This window comes from Megalobrama amblycephala, linkage group LG10 (genome assembly GCF_018812025.1).
Source record: "Megalobrama amblycephala isolate DHTTF-2021 linkage group LG10, ASM1881202v1, whole genome shotgun sequence".
NCBI classification, from domain to species: domain Eukaryota; kingdom Metazoa; phylum Chordata; class Actinopteri; order Cypriniformes; family Xenocyprididae; genus Megalobrama; species Megalobrama amblycephala.
Genome location: NC_063053.1, coordinates 24,748,427 through 24,768,808, shown reverse-complemented (window position 1 = coordinate 24,768,808; position 20,382 = coordinate 24,748,427). Strand labels below are relative to the sequence as shown.

General features: G+C 34.9%; 1 protein-coding gene across 3 annotated transcripts in view; it reads right to left on the bottom strand.

The window, feature by feature from the left end:
- tjap1 (tight junction associated protein 1 (peripheral)) overlaps positions 1-20,382 on the bottom strand; it is a 152,001-nt gene that overhangs the window by 29,129 nt on the left and 102,490 nt on the right. For all 3 annotated transcript variants that reach the window (XM_048205547.1, XM_048205548.1, XM_048205549.1), the window contains one exon: positions 11,805-11,966. In XM_048205547.1, the coding sequence (XP_048061504.1) occupies positions 11,805-11,966 (162 nt within the window). The remainder of the gene's footprint in view (positions 1-11,804; positions 11,967-20,382) is intronic.

Below are 20,382 nucleotides of genomic sequence, written 5' to 3'. Positions count from 1 at the left end.
AAATCTGTTACAATAAAGAAGGGTTAATATGTGTATTATTTATACAGTGAAGAATATGCAGTGTTATTTTACATTTGTTTACTTTATTTCTGTACCTGAAAACTTTTAAACCTACCTAAAAAGCACTGTTTATTTCATATGTATCTTTGTTCTGTTGTCTTTATGTAGGCGTGCTGAATGTTAAATGGATCCAATTCATGTTCATTAAAAATTATTTGATGATGCAGCAATAAAGTAGCTAGTATATTTTAATGCAGGTGTTTTTGAACTTTGCTTATTTAAAACATGATCAAAATACTAACTATTTTATAGACAAAAATTTCAAATAAGAGAGGAAGTGACAAATATCAGTATCGGCCAATAATTGTTTGTTAAAATCGGTATCGGCCCCAAAAAATCATATCGGTGCATCCCTTGTCATATTGCTCATTATACATTGTGCTTTTTGGATACTATATATAGTAGAGACGTCCACTTTTATATGGAAACAAAAAGAGATATTTCACCTAAAACAAAAAATCTCTCATAATATGACTTTCTATTTCTGAAAACTATCCTGACCGCTCTTTTCCATATAACTGAAATGAACAGACATTGTGATGTTATGCTACTATTTTTTTTTTTTTTTTTGTATTAATTTGGAGCTTGACAGACCCAACCTTTTTTCATTCTATGGAAAAAATGTAGCCAGGATATCCTTCAAAAACTTACCTTTTGTGCTTTAAGGAAGAGAGAAAGAGTTATATTAATAATTTACACTACTTTTTTTCAAAGGTTAAAGGGTATTAAAGACCAAAGCTCCAAGAAATGAAGGGTGGGCTACATGGGGTGATGTTGATACCTTTTGATTTTATATCTTTATTGAATCAATACTGAGATTCAGCACGAGGCGCCAAGACTTCTGCTCATAAAACGTTTTGAAGGAAACACCAATTCAAACACAGAATTTATGCTTACAAAGGCCATCTGGCCTGCATGCCACATTATCTCCATTCTGCCTTTTGGTTTACAGCAGAAACCTCCATCTCAATCACTCTTTTCCTCTTGTGGATCAATACGGTTTCACAGCCTGGCAGATCATAAGAGACTTTCACCGTCTCGCTTCATAACAATTAGAATTTAATCAATTCATTTTAGCGAGCTGCGGTGATTCGCACTGAGCGCAGTCATAAACTCTAGCTGCAGACGGCCGGGGCTGATGGAATGCAAAATGTGCGCAATAATTACTGCTGCTTGATGACTGTTCTGAATCACAGAGGAGGGGAAGGTCCAACTGAACAGACTCGGAAGCAAAATATATTCAATAAGAACACAAAAAGTAAATGGGTGACTGAGTAAACAAACAAACATCTATAACAATACCTCTCATCCAAGGGTTCCCAGAGGCCCCAGCACCAGGTGCAAATCGCCACAGCGCATGTGACAATGTTACAAAGTTAGATCAGAGATCGCATTCAAACGCCCACGCTGCAGAATCACTAAACAATTACATTCCAATTAGGCTATTATCTGCGGAGAGCTTGCATGCAGGTTTCGGATGTGGCAGGCGGGGAAATGGAGCAGCAAATGTGAGCACCACACTTTTTTGATGGAAGGAGTGCTGGGTAATTCAATCTCTCTGCCGTCTGAAAGCATATAAGCCAGAGATGCATCCTGATTGGAGATAAAATGGCATGATTGCAGCCAAATTATACACCGACTCGATCACAAAGCGCTGCACTCAGACCATCAGGGGCATATCAGGCCAACGAGAGATTAAATGATCAGAATCTGCACTCAGATCCGCTAATCTTAAACTGATTTTATAACACTGTGTCCGAACAAGGTGCGAAGTTGAGTTTCTGTCTCAGGGCTCAACGCTAAGGATTTTGGTTATGCTTGATTTTGATAGTCCACTTTAGACATTCTAAAAGCAACTACATGTTAACTAACTCTCATTTCTGTCATGACAACTCTTGGAGAGATTGGCATGGTAATGGATATGATAATGTAATGTATTTAGATCTGCTTCGCTGCTGCAGGGCAAGAACAGAGACTTGCTACTGCCAATAAATTCACAGACATTGCTGTGAGCATGTAATACATGCTGCTGCTGCACAAATAACATACATGTATAACCTCTGTAGTAGATCTATTCAGGTGGAGCTGGGGAAGTTTCTGAAAGCGCACTGCAGACTGCTACAGCAAATACTGCCACGTATTTGAATGTTGAGCAACAGCTCATTGGCTGCTATTTTACGTTCCCTACACTGGTTACCAGTACACTACAGAGTGTAGTTACTAAGTGCAATGGCTCCACCTTACCTTTCCACCCTTTTGACTGAGCACCATCCAACAAGATCACTTCGGTCATCTAATCAGAGACTCCTGTCTATCCCTAAATCAAGGTTAAAATGTACGGGGGATCGTGCCTTTTCTGTAGTTGGCCCTAGACTCTGGAATGAATTGCCCATTTCGATTAGACTGGCTTCATCTTTAAGTTATAAACATATTTGTTTGACAAAGCATATAATACATGTTGAAGCACCCTTACATTGTATTTTATTGTTATATTATAACACTGAAGCACTAATTCTAGTCTATTTTATGGTATTTTTCTACAATTCTCTGTGTATGTTTTATGCTTTTTTTTTTTACTTTTTGTTTTTCTGTGTTTTTAGCTATTGTAAAGCACATTGGACAATGTAAGGTTGTATTTAATTATGCTATATAAATAAATTGCCGGTGCCATTAATGCAACAGCAACCAATCAGTTGCGCTAAGAGATAATGATCTGATCACTAGCAGATGAGTTAAGGACCTATCAGCCTGTGCCATCTACAGTTTAATGACAGAACTTTGTATTAATTTGCAACTAAAGGCTGGCCCACACTAAAAGATTTTCAAAATCTTATTAGACCACAAACATGACAACAAACAAAATCATAGATAGACTTAGTGTGTGGAGTGCCACGATCTGACCAAGACAACACACACCAACATGAGAAATCTCGCAAAATCTCTCGCGGTTAAACGTGACTTTAGAGTAAACAAACATGGTTGACGACGGGCAACAAAAATGGCAATAATAGTGTTTGGACTGCTTTTTACAGAAAATTTGCAAGGGGAAAAAATGAAAAAGGCTTAGATGAAGTCGTGTTATGCTTCCGTCTTCATACCTTGACAAAGGCTTTTTGCAGAAACGTTGGTATAATAAAAAATATGGAAGTGAGAGTGCGGTCACATCTCCTTTATACAAATTTGCTATCTTTGACCTGCACCTTGGATGGTGTGTATTTGCTTAAGTGTTTTATTAAAGATAATCTGTTGAACCATCAAGAAAATCAGGACTTTACCTAGGATTGTCAGAAGGGGAGAATTGGGCCCAAAATCGGTCTGATTATCTTGTAGTGTGTGGGTGCCTTAAAGAATTAGTTCACTTTAAAATGAAAATTACCCCATGATTTACTCACCCTCAAGCCATCCAAGTCTATATGACTTTCTTCTTTCAGATGAACACAATTGGAGTTATATTAACAGTCACCCTGATGCTTTATAATGGCAGTGTATGGAAACCAGCTGCTTGAAGCTCAAAAAAAAAAGTGCATCAATCTATCATAAACGTACTCCACACGGCTTCGGAGGGTTCAACTTACTTATGTTTTTATAGCAATTTTGAACAATGAACATGTAATTAAAGGCAATTATGACAAATATCAAAAAGAAAAAAAATACAAATAGCATATATAAGCATCATGATAAGCAAACAGTTTTTTTATAAGCAGCGAAATGCTGAACATTCATGTTAGTATTAGGCCTTAAAAAAGGAAAATATGTTCTTGGCCTTATTGAGCATTATTAGTGCATTCAAAGAAAAAAGTTTGTCTTCATAATCATTCTTCAAAATCTATACTGTGATCTGTACTATATTTCGCATTTTTTTCACACTAAAATCAGCCTGTCTGCATGCCAGAGGCAAAAGTTTACAGTTACACAGAGATGAAGTGGTCATTACAGTACCACTAAATCCTCACACAAATAATACAGCCTCACAGTGAGCTTGTGCTCATTAAAATCAGGCACAGGTTTGCCACTCTGCTGTTCTCCTGCTTTACCTGTAATGAAAGTAACATATTACAGTCACTTAAGGGTCTCAAATACAGTCCTTAATTAGCCGGCAAAAACTCAAGGCATTTGTCAGACAATAGAGCTGCTTGATTGCCTGTTTTTTATTTATTTCCTGAAGCCTACGCTGTCAGGCACAATGTTTTTTAGGGTACAACAGAGGAACATTTGTTGATCAAATTTAATTAACATTGTAGCAATTATTTAAACCAAACTCTAAAAAAATTAAAATGCTGATTAAAAAAAACCTGTGACGGTCCACTTAAAATATCTAAAAAAAACAACAAAAACAATTACACTGCTGTGGCCTATTACATCCAGAGCGAATAATCAAGAGTGGGTGTAGTAGAGTTGAACTGAGAACTGTTTCTAGAAAAAAATGGAATCATGCTGTTTGGCTCCTTTATAGGTTGTTTGCAATCATGTGGTTCTGGTGACGTGTGGAATTTTGGGTGGAGGGAGAGAAGAGTGGAATTAGAATGGAAGAGATGGAGAAAAGTCAGTACTGTGCTGGTTTAGAAAGGTATAAACAGAAAACCACCACATATGTTGGATGTGATCCTTATGTAATGAAGAGGAGCGATTTTTCTACTGAACTAAAAGACTTGACTGCCATCAAGATGGTAGATATAGAGAATGTGAAGCTGCCGTCACGCCGTGTTCATTTCTAGTCTGGTTTGTTTATATCGCGCTGACATTAGGGCAGTATTTTGATTTTCTGTCGTGATTGCGAAAAAATGTCACCATTGTAGGTCATTCATGTTGAATCGAGAATTGCAACAGGAGCTCACATCATCATTCAGGGAAAAACTGGATGGTGTAATACAATTTTCGCCTTTTCTACACTCAAAACAAATATTCTAGCTGCTTGCTCAGTTTATTTAAATAAAATAAGCTGAACCAACACAAATCTTTAGTTTTTTACTTAATTGGCATTTGCACTCAATTGTATTGTTAAATGAAATTAAATTTGCAAAATGTTAGGTTAACCTAAACCATTTGTGTTGGGACTACATGAATCATTTATGTTGCATTGATTGAAACTGGGCAGTGGATTTCTAGTTCCCAGCATGCTTTGTGCAGGGATAGATCGGGACAGTAAATGTTGAAATTAAGTGCTGTTTAATGTGTTTTTTTAGGAAAGGGAAATACCTTTTAAAGTTTGATGTTCGGTTATATTTGACATTTAAAAGAGTTTATGTTATGTCGATTTTTATGAGGTTACCATTATGCTGAAGTGTAGACCTTGTGGTTAGGCTATGGGTGGCTACATGAAATAAATCTATGTTGTTCTCCACAAGCTTTTTTTTTTTTTTTTTTTTTTTTTTTAAACTGTGCTAAAGCCTGTGATGAGAAGTTCTTTACCTGATTATTACATGCATACTACAAATGTTTCATAGAAAACTTGAGCAACTCTGCACAAGGGCACCAGTCTGAATTGCAATAGCACTGGTTGGATCAACAAGAGTGAATTATGTTCAGGAAACAATCACAGAATACATCAAATGAAACTGGTGTGATCTCATTCAATTAGGATGAATTTTACTCATCAGTACAATTAACCTAGCTTAAGTTCAAATAAATCAGTTCAACTGTGTGGAAACAGGTGTCATAATTGAATTAAGTTAGACCAACAAGTTATTTTTTTTTGAGTGTATATGTAAAGACACTAAGGGAAGCAGGTTGAGGTGACAGGAAGACGCCGTATAGCAAATCTAATAATGTCACTGATTGAACCAACTCCCTATCACTCAATAAAATAATCACATTGCGGAGTGTTTTTGAAAGTTTTATATTTTGTTTTGGTTTAATAATTAACATTACATTTGCGAGTATGACTCTCACTCGTCTTGTGAATGAGTATAACTTGTACGCAGCTGCTTCAAAACTCACTGTAAACACTAACGCTCAAAATACTTAATTGGTTTGAGTAGGACAAACTTAAATTGAACAAATTAGTTCAGTTAAATTAACTGTTATGAGTATTTAGAACTTTTTTTCTTTCAAGTTCACAGAACTGATATATTTCAAGTAAACTGAACTGTTTCAAGTTTTGAGTTTTATGAACTAATTTCTTTTAATTTAGACTAACTTAAGTTTAACTGAAACTGGACTAGGATTTCTATTTCCCAGCATGCTTTGCCCATTGCACACGAAAGGGAGAGTAAATGCTAAAATTAAGTGTTATATAATGTTTTTTGCACACAATTAATGGTAAGGGAGATTTAGTAGTGATTAATGTTTTGTTATGCTAATTTAGAAGAGTTTCTGGTAATGTGGGTTTTTGGAGAGTTACCATCAATGTGCAAAGTGGCACAAATTAGCAAGTTGGTATTTTTGGTATTTTCTTAGGATTTATAGTGAAGTAAATAAATAATTTGATTTGCAAGAATTCAAAATATAGTATATTGACTAAATATTTTATGTTAATTTCTATTAAAATGTATGAGTTAGCTAACTCAGTACTTCAAGTTAGGAGCAATTAACATGCATGAGTACTACAAACTCAAAACTTGATAGTTCTGCTTACTTAAAGGTGCCCTAGATTCAAAAATTGAATTTACCTCGGCATAGTTAAATAACAAGAGTTCAGTACATGGAAATGACATACAGTGAGTCTCAAACTCCATTGTTTCCTCCTTCTTATATAAATCTTATTTGTTTAAAAGACCTCAGAACAACAGGCGAATCTCAAGATAACACCGACTGTTACGTAACAGTCGGGATCATTAATATGTACGCCTCCAATATTTGCATATGCCAGCCCATGTTCCCAACATTATGAAAGGCATTAGACAAGGGCAGAATGTCTGAATGTGCACAGCTGAATCATCAGACTAGGTAAGCAAGCAAGAACAATAGCGAAAAATGGCAGATGGAGCAATAATAACTGACATAATCCATGATAACATGATATTTTTAGTGATATTTATAAATTGTCTTTCTAAATGTTTCGTTAACATGTTGCTAATGTACTGTTAAACGTGGTTAAAGTTACGATCGTTTCTTACTGTATTCACGGAGACAAGAGCCGCCGTTATTTTCATTTTTAAACACTTGCAGTCTGTATAATTCATAAACACAACTTCATTCTTTATAAATCTCTCCAACAGTATAGCATTTGCCGTTAGCCATGGAGCACATTCAAACTCATGCAGAATCAAAAGTAAACATCCAAATAAATACTCTACTTACGCAATCAGACATGTTGCATGACGAACACTTTGTAAAGATCCATTTTGAGGGTTATATTAGCTGTGTGAACTTTGTTTATAGCTGTTTAAGGCAAGCATGAGCTCCGTGGGCGGAGAGCACGAGATTTAAAGGGGCTGCGCTGCATAAATCGGCGCGTTTTTAATGATGCCCCAAAATAGGCAGTTAAAAAAATTAATAAAAAAAAAAAACTATGGGGTATTTTGAGCTGAAACTTCACAGACACATTCAGGGGACACCTAAGACTTATATTATATCTTTTGAAAACATGTTCTTGGGCACCTTTAAAATTGGGAACATCATAACTCAAAACATTTGTAACTGATTACCTCAAATGTTTTGAGCTAGCCCAATTTATTTGGGTTTACAGTGCTGTTCACAAGCTTCTATGGGTTTGATTTTGGTTGTCATTTGTAATAAATACAAAAAATACAGTGTGTCTGTGTCTGTCAGACTGTAAAAAAGAGTGTCTGTCCACTGAATGTGAACCGATTCTCCTCCGTGGCCATATGGGAAAGTGAATATTTACAAAGACAACATTAAAACTACAGTTACATTTACACCTTTCCAACAAAGAAATGGATCGACTTCTGTCAGCTTGTTTTTATTTATTAATTTTTCTACCATATGATGGCTGAAGCAGCAGCACGTGACACTGATTTCACAGTAACCAGATCAACACTGTGAATGGAATTCTACAAAACTTAAGTGAAAACACCAAATTACCAACCAATGGGATAAAATATCTTCTCTTCCCTGCAAACAATACCATGAAGAATGTGAATATTTAACCAAGTCAAAAACAAAAAAGGTATCCATATTCATTTCAGTATCAGCAGACGCAAAACACCATTAAAAGGCAACAACTGTTAAAGTTAAAAAAACGATACAAGTTACGCAAATGATAAAAGCTCCTTGTGGGTTCTTGGTTTGATCGATTTAAGCAACCATAAATGAAGCAAATCATAGGAATTTTGAGTTTGTGATAGGATTCCTATATAGAAAATTCACCTCCTGCCCTCCAGCACATCATCAGCAATGACGCCATGTGCAAAAAACCTATTGAATCTTCAATGTCTGCATTCATGTGAATTTGCTGTCTGAAATGTGAGAAAAAGTCCTGAAAGAATTGTTAATGGAATCAATGTGTGGAATTGGAACCGTAAGCATTACATTTTTTATGACTGGCTTTGTGTGAGGCGAAAACTGTGCTGCCCTTCGAAATCTCACACGACAACAAAAATATTAAATACAGCTGGGAAAGGAGGTCCTTCCAGATGCTTTATATGTGGTTAACATCTAGGCACGTTTGCAGTCACCTCGTCTTCCCACGGACTGTGTCCGCCTGACCAGCATGCTTTGCATTGCCAATCCTGCTGTGCTTTGTAGTGAGTCCTGCAGCAGGGGTCCTGCAACTACACAGCCGCCGGTCAGGGGGATTAAAGTGCTGCCTGCCAGCTTCATATAACTACAAAGAGCTCATTAATTTAGCTGCTTTGATCATAATCATTAAAAATGGATTGCAGTCCATTGCATGTCTCGTCTCATCTCCCTCCCTCATCTACGCCTGCAACTTCAGTAAGTAAAAGACATTTTATCCACCTCTTTCCTGAACATGGAAGATTTATAATGGAAGACATTTTGCAGTCAGTGAAAATGTTAAGGCCAATTCACACCGCACAGACATGTTTGATCAGTGTGTTACCCCTGTTGGTGTCTGTTGGAGTTGGTCAGAGTTTGTTTTCACCTGACTGACAATGTTCAATTTGTGTTTGTTGGTGTCTTTTGGGGCAGTGTGAACATCACAGTTATTTTTCATTAATTCTAAATCCAACTGCCAACTTGTTTGTTGCCGTTTGTCTGTGCGGTGTGAATTGATCTTTAGTGCCCTATAATTTCCATGATGCGAAAAACATGGACGGAATTGTGGACTCCGGTCTTACAAATGGAATTTACAGTATAACTCGGGATGACACTGAATTTGGCCAATTTTGGATGAATAAATCAAATGTAGGATTGTACACTTAATCAAATAGTGTCCCCATAGTGTCTGTGAATATTGACCCACAAAAAGACTTCTATTTAAATATGAAGTCTGCATGTTCTACTGCACATACTCAAGTTTCTGACATGAACACATCAACTTCATTTCTCCAGCATTTCACCATTTCATTGAGAAAACTATTGCCTGATACACAGAGACTCAAAGATCTTCAAAACAACTCAATGAAATAAGTTTGTTTTAACTTGTAAATGTGACATACATATATTACTTTATGTAGCAGAATGCATATTTTGAAGTAGTATAATAATAATAATAATAATAAAATCTTAATTTTTTTTTAAGGAATCTACATACGGAAGAGGATTAGGGCCAAGCACTAATAAAAAAATAAAACCATCTCGAGATTAAAGTTGTTAAATTTCGAGAAAAAACTCATTAAATTTCGAGAAAAAAGTCGAGATAAAATGTTGAGAAAAAACTCGTTAAATTGAGAAAAAGGTCGAGATAAAATGTTGAAAATAAACTCATTAAATTACGAGAAAAAACTCGTTAAATTTCAAGAAAAAAGTCGAGATAAAATGTTGAGAATAAACTTGTTAAATTGAGAAAAAGGTCGAGATAAAATGTTGAAAATAAACTCATTAAATTACGAGAAAAAACTCGTTAAATTTCAAGAAAATGTCGAAATAAAATGTTGAGAAAAAACTCGTTAAATTGAGAAAAAGGTCGAGATAAAATGTTGAAAATAAACTCGTTAAATTACGAGAAAAAAACTCGTTAAATTTCAAGAAAAAAGTTGAGATAAAATGTTGAGAATAAACATTAAATTATGTGAAAAAAGTTGTTAAATTACGAGAACAAATTCTTTGTTCTCATAATTTAACAACTTTAATCTCGAGATGGTTTTATTTTTTTATTATTGCTTGGCCCTAATCCTCTTCCGTAGGAATCTCACACAATTTCCCCCCATGTTTTAATAACAGTAAACCTCTGTGGTGCAGTACTTTGTTTGGCAAAACCAGAAGAAATTGTTACATTTTCATTTGATAACATCTTAAAAGCGGAATTAAATAGTTATCGTTTCATTCATTTATTTGACTACCATCATTTTTTTTAAATAATAAATCTGTATTAAATCATAAATCCAAAAAATTAAAATACATTTTTTATAGGGCCCTTTGAATTATGTAAAAAATATATATACTAAATAATATAATATAAAAACTATAAAAGTTTTATAAATGCAATTTATTACACATGCTTTTTAATTAATAAAAGTTAATTAAACCATTAATCCAGAAAAATTCAAATGGAGAAATAAAACATTTCATGGGGCCCTAAAAATATCATTTTTGTAAAATCTTTAATAAATTGTTGTTAAATTGTGTGTTTCATGATTTCAGTTGGACCGTTAAAATGGAATACAGAAAAATTAAAACAAAATTTAGTAAAATTAAAACAGGCAATTAAAAGAATTTGGAGGAAAAGCAGATTTTTGGAGAAAAATGGCCTTTAAATGTGTAAATAAAAGTGACCAACTCAAATTCCTGCTGTTAAATAATTCAAAGTTTCCCCATTTCAGCATTCCACAATTAGCTTGTAAATAAAGATACATGCTACTCTTTACTCTTTATTTGTAGGACCTTCTTGCGTAATTTGTAATTTTCGAAATAATATTTATTTAAATATTATTTTGTAGCAACCAACGACAAATGAAGAATGTGAATCTTATATTTCAGACAGTTCAAGTAGAGAAAGAGAAACCAGGCAAATGAATGCAGAGAGCTTATTTTATAAACTTGTGGATATAGTGACTTCTGTAGTGTTCAGATCAGTGCCAGGGGTACATATGCTACCAAGAAAGAAGAAAAAAAAAAAGAAGAAAAAAAAGAGAAAGAAAACAACTTAAGAAAATACTACGGCTGTCAAGAGATTAATTAGCAGCCAATTATCAGCTTCACATCTTTTTTAAGTAATTGTCCATTGGTTATAGACATACTACCATTCAAAATATGAAAGACATTTCCCATGTTCATACCAAGGCTGCATTTACTTATGAAATTTGTATATTACAACCTAAAATACAAAATGTTTTAATGTTTGTAATTTATTCCTGTGATCAAAGCTGAATTTTCAGCATCATCTTCAGTGTCACATGATCCTTCAGAAATCATTCTAATATGATGATTTGCTGCTCAAGAAACATTTCTGATTATTATCAATGTTGAAAACAGTTGTGCTGCTTCACATTTTCACATAAACTGAGATATGTTCTTTTTCAGGATTCTTTGATGAATACAAAGTTCAAAAGAACTGCATTTGCGGTATTTGCAATAGATTTTTTTTGTGACAATGTAAGTCTTTACTGTGACTTTTGATTCAATTTAATTGAATGCATTCTTACTGAATAAAAGTATTCATTTCTTTCAAACAAAGAAAGCGGGACAATCAAGTGGGAGTGCGGGTACACCGCACAACTGACCTTCTGAACTTGTCTCTCATTTTCTCCAGGTCGTCTCTGGTTCGACCCAACTCCGCCTGCATGTAATGTCGACTGGTCTCAAACTCCGTCTCCATGGCCTCCATCTTATGAGTGGTCTGGGACAGCCGGCGACGGATGTCTTCATTTTGCTGCTGCAGGATCCTGCAAAATAAGCGAGACGATGAAAGACATGAAAAATGCATGCCACTGACATGAGAAACAGATAGAGTTCACACCACTGTAGCTGTAAAGGGCAAAACTCTACAGCATTCTCATGCATTTCAACGCGGGACGCCGCTTCTCATTTTACTGCACCAGTGTAAAAGACTCTTTAATACACATACTGAAGACTGTTCATCATCCCCATCACCTTGCCATGCCCGGGAAACATTTGTGTGCACATTCCGGATGGGTATCTGGGAAATCTCAGATTTCCTCTCAACACTTAGTATTCTTTTAATAGATCTCTCTGACATGTTTGGTATCATTTTACAGCTCATATTCTGAACAGAAATGTAATGACCTCAGAAGAGATGTTTGAAATACAACTATCATTTGAATATGCATTAAGGAGAGGCTGTCTCTGTCTCTCCAACATCATGAGAATCTCATTTGAGTCATAAACGGTGTGTTAATGCATTGCACCGGGTTTGACATCAATGATGCCAAAAGGCACTAGTGAGGCATGTGTCAGAACCGTTCGCATCATGCACGATTCATATGGGTGATTTTTTATGACAATCTTATGGTGCTTTGTGGACCTCAGCACCACACAACCTCTTTCACTGTGGCATTTTATTTTTAACTTGTGTTGATTAATAAATGCACAATCATGTGATCTGAGCCTTCAGGATAAATCCTATGGTTTTCAATGAGCGCTTAAAGAAATTATTTTCTGTTGGACAAGGAGATTTTATATATTAACAACAACTTTAATGGAGTCAGATTAATTTTACATGAGCCAGATAAATAATTGAACAATGCATGTCATCTTTCAGCTGCTTTTTTTTTTTTTTTTTTTGTATTGTTCAAAATAGCAGCTGCAATTTCCAGCCCTACATCATATATGACATCACTTTTTATCTTTTTCTGCCAACAAACCAGATTGTGTACACCATTTCTGCGTATTAACTTTAAATAATGTCGACTTTAAATTGTCTCTAATTGATATGCACTATCGTTCAAAAGTTTTCAGTGTCACATGATCCATCAGAAATCATTCTTATATGCTGATTTGGTAATCAAGACGCATTCTTATCATCAATGTTGAAATATTACTTAAAATCTTTGTGAAAATTTTGGGCTTTTCAGGATTCTTAGACTAATAGAAGGTTCAAAAGAGCTGCATTTAATTGAAAAAACAATGTTACAACAATTTATTGTCACTGTAAAGCTTTGTTGACTAAGACCCTGTTTACACCTGGCATTAAGATGCGTTTTGGTCGGATCACAAGTGGACGATGCTAAATACAGGTGTAAACAATGTTTTGAGCTTGTCCACTTTCGACCACTTCCAGAGGTAGTCGAAAAAGCATTGCTTTCATAGTGTAGACACTCATGTGCTCGAATGTGTTCAAACAGCCACAAAAGACGCTTACTCTTCATTATGGAAAAATTATGGGAAGTGTGCGCTAGCCAGTAGGATTTGATTAATTACAAGACCATCTGCATGCTCCATCGCACAGGTTGCGCTATGAGAAAAACGTGCTTTGCTGTCGCTTGCTGCCAGTTGTGTCGTCTCGTCCTACGGAATATCCTTCCATACCCGCCGGTATTTTCCTTACAAATACTCTACGAGCGCTGCCTCAGTTATGTCGTTATGTTTCAATTCAAATGCTGACACGCGCTTTGTAAAGAGTGCTCGGTCATGCGGCTGTGGGTGATCCCGTTTAAGTACTTGCATCTCAAATTGCTTTTATGACGCGAAATTTATGTAAACATAGTCAGTTGTGTCTTAAGTGATCAAACAGAGTGTCACATGATCCTTCAGAAATCATTCTAATATGCTGATTTGATACTCAGTTATTATCAATGTTGAAAACACTTGTGTTGCTTAATATTTTTTTGGAACCTGTAATACTTTTCCAGGATTCATTGATGAATAAAAGATTAAAAAGAAAAGCATTTATTCAAAATATAAATCTTTTCTAACAATATACATTTTTATCAATTTAACACATTCGTGCTGAATAAAATTATTAATTTCTTTCAAAAAAAAAAAAAAAAAAGACTGACCCCAAACTTTTGAACAGTAGTGCATATTGTTACAAACGATTTCTATTTTAAATAAATGCTGATATTTTTTTTTAACTTTTTATTCATCATCAAAGAATCCTGAAAAAGTTTCCAACATTGATAATAAATCAGCATATTAGAATGATTTCTGAAGGATCATGTGACACTGAAGACTGGAGTAATGATGCTGAAAATTCAGCTTTGCATCACAGAAATAAATTATATTTTAAAGTATATTAAAATAGAAAACCATAATTTTAAATTGTAATAATATTTCACAATATTGTACTTTTTTCTGTATTTATTATGAAATAAATTACAAGACCATTTGACCACTTCATTCAAAAACATTAAAAATATTAATGTTTCCAAACTTTTGACCGGTAGTGTATTTCAAAAGAGATCTGTGCATTAGTGTGAATGCAGCTTATTAGATCTCCCTCTCTCTATGATGTCTTTATAATAATCAACAACAGTAAAGCTGAGAAAGAGAAAAATCACTCACAGCTCTTGAAAGGGAAATGTTCAGATACTCTTAAATACTGAAAGCACTGTTTGTTTATTGCTTGTAATGTCCCCCCCTTTATTATTTAGTAGCTTTTCCCCCAGTTTCACAGACAAGGCTTAAGATAGTTCCAGACTAAAATAAATGTTTGAGATGTTTTAACTGAAAACAACTTGCACTGTCTTAAAATATATCAGTGCCATTGTTTTGTCTCAAGAGGCACTCCAGTAATGTTACTTTTTTTCCTAAGGCACATTTATAAAAGCTACTTAGATGTCCTAATTAAACTAAAGCCTAATCCTGGTTTAATCTAAGCCCTGTCTTATAGTAGTTCATTTAAAATTCTTAACATGCAATTGTTTTAATTATTTTTTTTAATGTGTATTTTTAAGAAGTACTTATAATTACATACAGTACAGTCCAAAAGTTTGGAACCACTAAGATTTTTAATGTTTTTAAAAGAAGTTTCGTCTGCTCACCAAGGCTACATTTATTTAATTAAAAATACAGTAAAAAACAGTAATATTGTGAAATATTATTACAATTTAAAATAACTGTTTTCTATTTGAATATATTGACAAAGTCATTTATTCCTGTGATGGCAAAGCTGAATTTTCAGCATCATTACTCCAGTCTTCAGTGTCACATGATCCTTCAGAGATCATTCTAATATGATGATCTGCTGCTCAAGAAACATTTAATGTGTACAATTGTACAAAATATTTGTGTACAATATTTTTTTTTTCAGGATTATTTGATGAATAGAAAGTTCAAAAGAACAGTGTTTATCTGAAATCTAATCTTTTGTAACATTATAAATGTCTTTACTGCCACTTTTGATTGATTTAATGCATCCTTGCTGAACAAAAGTATTCATTTCTTTAATTTCTTTTCAAAAAAATAAAAATAAAAATTCTTACTGACCCCAAACTTTTGAACGGTAGTGTATAATGCTACAGAAGCTTTGTATTTCAGATAAATGCTGTTCTTTTGAACTTTCTATTCATCAAGGAATCCTGAAAAAAAAAAAAGTACACAACTGTTTTCAACATTGAAAATAATCATAAATGTTTATTGAGCAGCAAATCAGCATATTAGAATGATTTCTGAAGGATCATGTGACATTGAAGACTGGAGTAACGATGCTGAAAATTCAGCTTTGCATCACAGGAATAAATTACTTTGACAAATATATTTAAATAGTACACAGTTATTTTAAATTGTAATAATATTTCACAATATTACTGTTTTTTACTGTATTTTTAATTAAATAAATGTAGCCTTGGTGAGCAGACGAAACTTCTTTTAAAAACATTAAAAATCTTAGTGGTTCCAAACTTTTGGACTGTACTGTATGTAATTAAATAATAAAAAAGTTTTATTAATAAGACTAAAGATTCTAACTGCTACAATGATTTATTGCTTGTCTTTGTTGAATAATACAGAAGATAAAGAGCTTAAAAAAATAATCGCATATTAAATCGCTATCGCAATATTGGTAAAAATAATTGCAATTAGATTATTTTCCAAAATCATTTAGCCCTACTAGCCAGACAGGATTTAAACATTGTCGGCTGAAGACCCAAGTTTGGTTTGAAGACTAAAAATGTACCAAGCACAATGTTCTCTCACCATTCCTGATTTCTAACACACACAGCGTTTGGCGTGGTCTTGCGGCTGTCAGAGCAGAAGCAAAAGCTGCTGCCCTCTGGGTGTTTTCCTGTCGTCTCCTTTCGCGCTCATATGTAAATTGCATGAGCTTATTCCGTCCAATAGATCGAAAGATCTGAAAAATCCCATACATTTACCCGCCCATAGACCGTCCCCTCGAAGAAATCAGGACAGAAGTGGTTAAAAGTGGAAAAAAGAGATTGATTAAAACACCAGGTGTAAACAGTGTCTCCATCGTTTACTTGAAATCCGATCGACCAAAACACTTCTTAATAATACCAGGTGAAACAGGGCCTAAGAAGGAAAAACAGTGCAAAACTAAGATGGCGGCCAATAAACAAAATACCCTATAGACTCTATTACAGGACTACAGGTGCACCTCAGCTATGTGAGCTCTCACATCCTACATCCAATGTACAGGGAGAAGGTGTCAAACACATAATGATGCCTCAGTCAGCCTACAACCCAGCCAACACTCCTGAAAGCTGCCAATTACTCCAAAGAAAACCACATCCACAACACTTTTAAGCAATCTGAAGGTGTTGAAATGGGGCTTGGGGAGGCTGAAGCTAATACAAAGAAAACTATATGTGTGCAAAACACTGAACAATCCTGAGCCCGATCATTAAAAGGCTCTCTGCAGTACAACATTAGGCTAAATGCTGTGCCTACTGAGAGCGAGTTAAGGTTTAGTCATGCAGGTGTGTGAATGCGTGATTAGGAGCAGTACAGGTGTGTGTGTGTGTGTGTGCGTGTGTGAGCAGCTGGCTCTGTGCTGAGCTGAACGGGCAGCTGCAGTGATGCAGAACACATCTGCTGTGTACCAGCAGTCACACTTTGCCATCTCATCACTATACCCACACAAATGCCACGTTTCACTTCTCATTTTGTGTTTATTGTTATGTATACTATAGGGGAAAAACTATCTTTTTCCACCATCCTATATTTGTTAAGGAAGACCTATTATGCTTTTTTACACGTTCATCTTTCTTTAATGTGTCATGTTGGTGTTTGAGCATGGAAAAAGGCCTGCAAAGTTACAAAGCACAAAGTCCCTCCAGCGGGAGTTATTCTCTGTATCAGTGTCACTGTTTCTGAATTCCCTGAAATGCCTCCATTGTAGTCTTGAGTTTTCTTCATGAACGAACATGTGACGTCACAATATTCCTCATTTAAATAATTCCCACCAAAGGCATACACAAAATAAAGGGGCAGGGCCTGGTTGAGGTAGTGTGCTGAAACTCACGGTTATGGTAAGGGGCGGGACATTTCCCAAAAATGCTCAAAGCGCTAAACCAATCATAACACACTGGCCCAGTTGACCAATCAGAGCACATTGTGCTTTTCAGAAGGAGAGGCGCACAAATCAGCACGATCTGTAATTTCGTGTGAAACAAGACATTTTCCCATGCTATTCTGCATTCAAGTTTGTTAAACTTGAAACTAGGGCTGTCAAGATATCAGATTTTTCACTACTCGATTATCGTGCTCAAAATAATTAGCGATAACGATATATCGTAATATCTATAGAAATCTTAAAAAAAAACATAAATAGAATAAAATAATGCTATCAGTCAAATTCATTTTTTTTTTTTTTGAAGAAGAAGAAGAATTGCAGCATTGCATAGAAAAGCAAGAATTACATTTAATGCAATCAGTTTGAAATAACTTCCTTCTGTGAACTGATGTGGCTTATCACAGAATGAGGCAGAAATTATATTGTTTTATAGTATTCTATACAGTGATAAAGGCTATGAAGATTGGCATTGCTTTATAAATACACATTATCCTTATGAAAATACACAAAATGGCTTAAAGAACACAAATAAACCATATACTGTCGCAATGGTGTGTTAATTCTTCATGATTAATGTCAATATCTGCATTTTATTCAGCTATAGCGATAGCTGGATGTCTTTGTCCATATTAGGGATTTCCTGGAGCGTCTTAAGTTTTATTTAAACCTATGAGTCTCACTTGTGGAGTTTCTGCATGACGGCGCCGTCCGGTGTAGAGTATGAATAAAAATTAAATGTGAGAGCTTAGCTTTCCATAATGCTCACATCGCACTATTTTGGGTAAAAATTGAAAAAATACTGATCTCTAAAGATATTTGCTTTGTATTATACTACCTTTCCATCAAATTACAAAAAACTAGTTAATGCCAGGGCTTAAAAAGAAAAAAAAAATTCAATCGTTTCACTCCGAGCAGAATCAGTATTTTAACGCTTTTGTTCCAGCGTTCCTTCTGTATTATTAACGTTCCGAAACCGGTTTGATTAGGAAAAACAACAGTTTAAAAATTAAAGAATTTTTTCAAGATATTTTAAAAAGTTTGCTGCATGGTTAAAAATACAGACGCTATTCCTGAGAGGAAAAAAGTGTTTTTAGATCGGTAAATAAAGTAAAATGTTTACAAATAGCCTAGCCTACATAGCTTTGTTTAGAATGTTGGTAAACATAAATTATGAACAAAACTGCCCTATTTTATGTACTCCACAACAAAACCTCTAAAGTTTACAGTAGGCCTATTCAGGCTATATACGTAAAGCCAAAACGAATTAAAAAAAAAAAAAAAAAAACTTTTTTAATGCCATTCCAGCTTCTATTGCTATAGCCTCAAGGCGAGAAACAGCTTTATTTATTAGAAATAAAACTAAATAAGATACAAAATTGAATTAATTTAAATTAAATCTGAAGCCTACTTTTCTCATTCGGCACAAATCCAACTCTTTCTATTTTCGAGACGAATGCTAAACTATTCTATTTATTATGTAAGCTTTGTACTTCACTCGCATTACCGACATCATCCTTCACGTAACAGCACAGTCAGGCGGTGGTCACGGGTGGTAAACAGCAGATTGTATTACAGAAGTGAATTGAGCAGTGTAACGTTTCATATGTTTGGTTGACTGTATTTTATTGTAATATTTAACAGGCTGCAAGCGATATCAAGTAAGCAATGCAAGAATTTGTGTGTGCGCATGAGGCGCTGGCGCGACCACTGGAATTTTTTTCCTATTAAGATAGCAAACTGTACTCCGTAATTTATGGTCATACAGGTAAAAGCAAGACATAATTCATACATTTACAAAAGACACTCAAATAACAAAAACAAGCAGAATGTCTGTTTCCTTTTCTAGATCTTTAGAGTGTGCCACTAATAACCATTTTTGTTTTGTTAATCTGTAGACCTAATTATTTGTGAAATATTTCACGTAGCCTATAGGCCTAAATATTCCCTATTCCCTAGGCCTATAGTTTTATTATGTTTTCTCCGTTCACAGAAGCATTGTATGTGCGTGATGTGATGTTTTGCGAACTCATGTTCTACTATCCTGAAATTTTCGCTGGTTTCAAAACACACAAGAAGCTGCATATTACTTGACATTCATTTTCACTTAAATGCAGACCTAATGCTTGACGGTTTGTGACATATGTTCGGACAAACTAATGCAAGGGCAATGCCGTTATTTGTAACTTACCTAACCTATGATGACTTGACAGCTGAGCCTGAGCGTGTCAGCGCGGGCATCTCACTTTAGAGCGTGAGCGCGGGCATTTCACTAACGTTGGATGTGTCAGCGTCACATTTGCATAGGCTGTACTATTTGAATTCGTGATTGGTTAACTGCCAAATCAAAATATTAAACTGAACAATAAAATAACGTTATTAACCAGTTAATAGCCATTTCAAATAAGCGTTTCTGTTCAGAACGATTGAATTTGATTTAGTTTCCATTTCTGGTTACGTTTCGTTCAAAATTTCGTTCGTTTCCGGTTTTCGTTTTCGTCCCTTGAACCGGTTCAGAGCCCTGGTTAATGCTGCTCTGAGGGTGTTTCTAATCCAGCAGCAATGGGAGTGACAGTAAAAATGACTGCTGTTATCCAATCAATCTTTATTTTTTCCCTTTTTTTGAAAGTTGCGAAAACACTATTGTGGAGTTTTTCTTTTGCTATTTGAGCAAATGGAAACACAACAAATATATTTAATGTATTCTCTCATTCACCGCTATAGAATTTTACCCAACTATGATGACTTCTGAGAAACCCAGAAATGTGAAAAGGGTCTATTGATATTAGACAATGGACCTTTTTAGCATGCAAAATTTCACTAATGTGACTGACCATGCCTTTAATCTTGGTAAGTTCAATTCATTTCTTTCA